Raw genomic sequence first — 1,736 nt, 5'->3', positions numbered from 1 at the left:
CCCCCCCGCGTTGACGGCGGCTAGAGGTTACATCAAATAGCGGCCGGCTTGCTTTCTACTCTGCAATTGCATGTGGATGCATAGACATATTCGTATATATACGGCAACAACTCAACCACGCGCAACCGCAAGAATCCCGTCTGGAATGGCAACGGGTGTGTTTCAGGCTCTGTTTACTCCGTCGAGCACCCACACGCATGCAGTCGACGTTGAGAGTTTTACTATATATAATCCCAGCCCCAGAGGGCTATAGAGCTGGGGAAAAAAAAAAAAAAAAAAAAAAAAGGCGGTACGTTCAAGAAAAGAGTGGTAAGATATTAATTGATCAACTTGACATGACCCTCCCGCGTTCAAGGTTTTGCTCCCCCCCTACCCTGATGTCATTCCCATGTTTCCCCCTCTATTCTACTTCCCCTATCTTCCTCCAACATTTTCACGCTGGTTTAAAATTAAAAAAAAAAAAAAAAAAAAAAAAAAAAATATGGAGAAGCAAAACCAGAACATGCAATGATGCTATGATTAAATAGGAAAAAGAAAAAAAAATATACAGAAAAACGGAAAAGCAGTAGAGCAGTAAACACTTGCAAAAAGAAGGTCAACGTACTAGAGCACATTCACGTAAGCCATCAGCAATAGCATACATACAATGCGCACTGTGTCCCTGCCAAATCAATCATCAGCAAAATCTGAAGCGTTCCCCGGCTGTTGGTAAATCTTGAATGTCACTTGCCCCGTCCACTGAATGCCTCAATACACTCGGGGAATTATTGGTGGCAGATACAATGTATGCTTCGGGGAGGTTGGAATGAAGAGAAGAGAAAGTGTAAAAATATAAAAAAAAAAAAAAAACCTCTCTTGAGTTGAAAAAAAGAAAAATCAATCATCGTCAGAATAACTATTCATTGAAAATGTGTTTTTCGGGAGGTTTTTTTTTTTTTTTTTTTCTTTCTCTCTCTCTGGTTTTCCTCCCATTTCTCCCATCGACAGTTTCATTAGCTGGTTGGAATTGTTTGGTCAGAATTCGCTGATCAATCAATCAACTGGCTTTTCCTCATAGACACTATATCAAACAACAGTGAAAGAGAGAGCAAAAAGAAAGCGAAGACAAGACAAGGCAAGGCAAAATAAAAACAAGTAAACAAGTGCAAAGACTCATTTCCGTATGTTCTAGGGTGCAGGGCGCGAAGGGGATTTAAGCGCTATCAAATTGAATATGGGGGACATCGTGCCAATGTGCGGATGCATGCAAACTGCGCGGCTTTACTTCATCAAATAGCATACTTCCGGGTCCATTCGCGCGCGGTAGCTTCATAACGCGGACGGTCAGTCTTGTAGACATGGGCGATCTCAGGTACCAATGGGTCATCGGGGTTGGGGTCTGTCAGCATGGAGCAGATCGAGAGGAGAACTGGGCGGAAGGAGCGATTGTCAGTGTATGAAATGTTTCTCAGATAGGGACCTTGGATAATGGGCGGATACCTTTCGATATGGTCAGAGCAGGGCTCCATTGGTCTCTGAGGATGTCAAGGCAGATGCTTCCGTTCGAGTTGATGTTGGGGTGGTAGATGAGGGTGGTAAAGTTGACCTTGGGCGGTTTGAAGGGGTAATCGGTGGGGAAATGTATAGCAAGAAAGAAGACACCACCGGAATACGGGCTGTCACCCTATCCATCGCCGGAAAATGAACTTGTCAGCCTTGGCTCCCTTGATTAAAACTGCAATGGGAGCAGGAGAGAA

At 43.9% G+C, this 1,736-nt stretch overlaps 1 protein-coding gene across 1 annotated transcript; it reads right to left on the bottom strand.

Moving 5' to 3' along the window:
* Nucleotides 1–1,032: 1,032 nt before the first annotated feature.
* On the bottom strand, nt 1,033–1,508 carry PADG_06013 (ubiquitin-conjugating enzyme E2-16 kDa; the record flags this gene model as incomplete). Its single annotated transcript, XM_010762999.1, has 2 exons — nt 1,033–1,060; nt 1,282–1,508. The coding sequence occupies 2 exons, from the start codon at nt 1,506–1,508 to the stop codon at nt 1,033–1,035; spliced, it is 255 nt and encodes an 84-aa protein (XP_010761301.1).
* Between the last annotated feature and the right edge of the window lie 228 nt (nt 1,509–1,736).

The sequence above is a fragment of the Paracoccidioides brasiliensis genome (assembly GCF_000150735.1).
Source record: "Paracoccidioides brasiliensis Pb18 unplaced genomic scaffold supercont2.7, whole genome shotgun sequence".
Lineage (NCBI taxonomy): Eukaryota > Fungi > Ascomycota > Eurotiomycetes > Onygenales > Ajellomycetaceae > Paracoccidioides > Paracoccidioides brasiliensis.
This window is presented reverse-complemented; position numbering and strand designations above follow the sequence as displayed.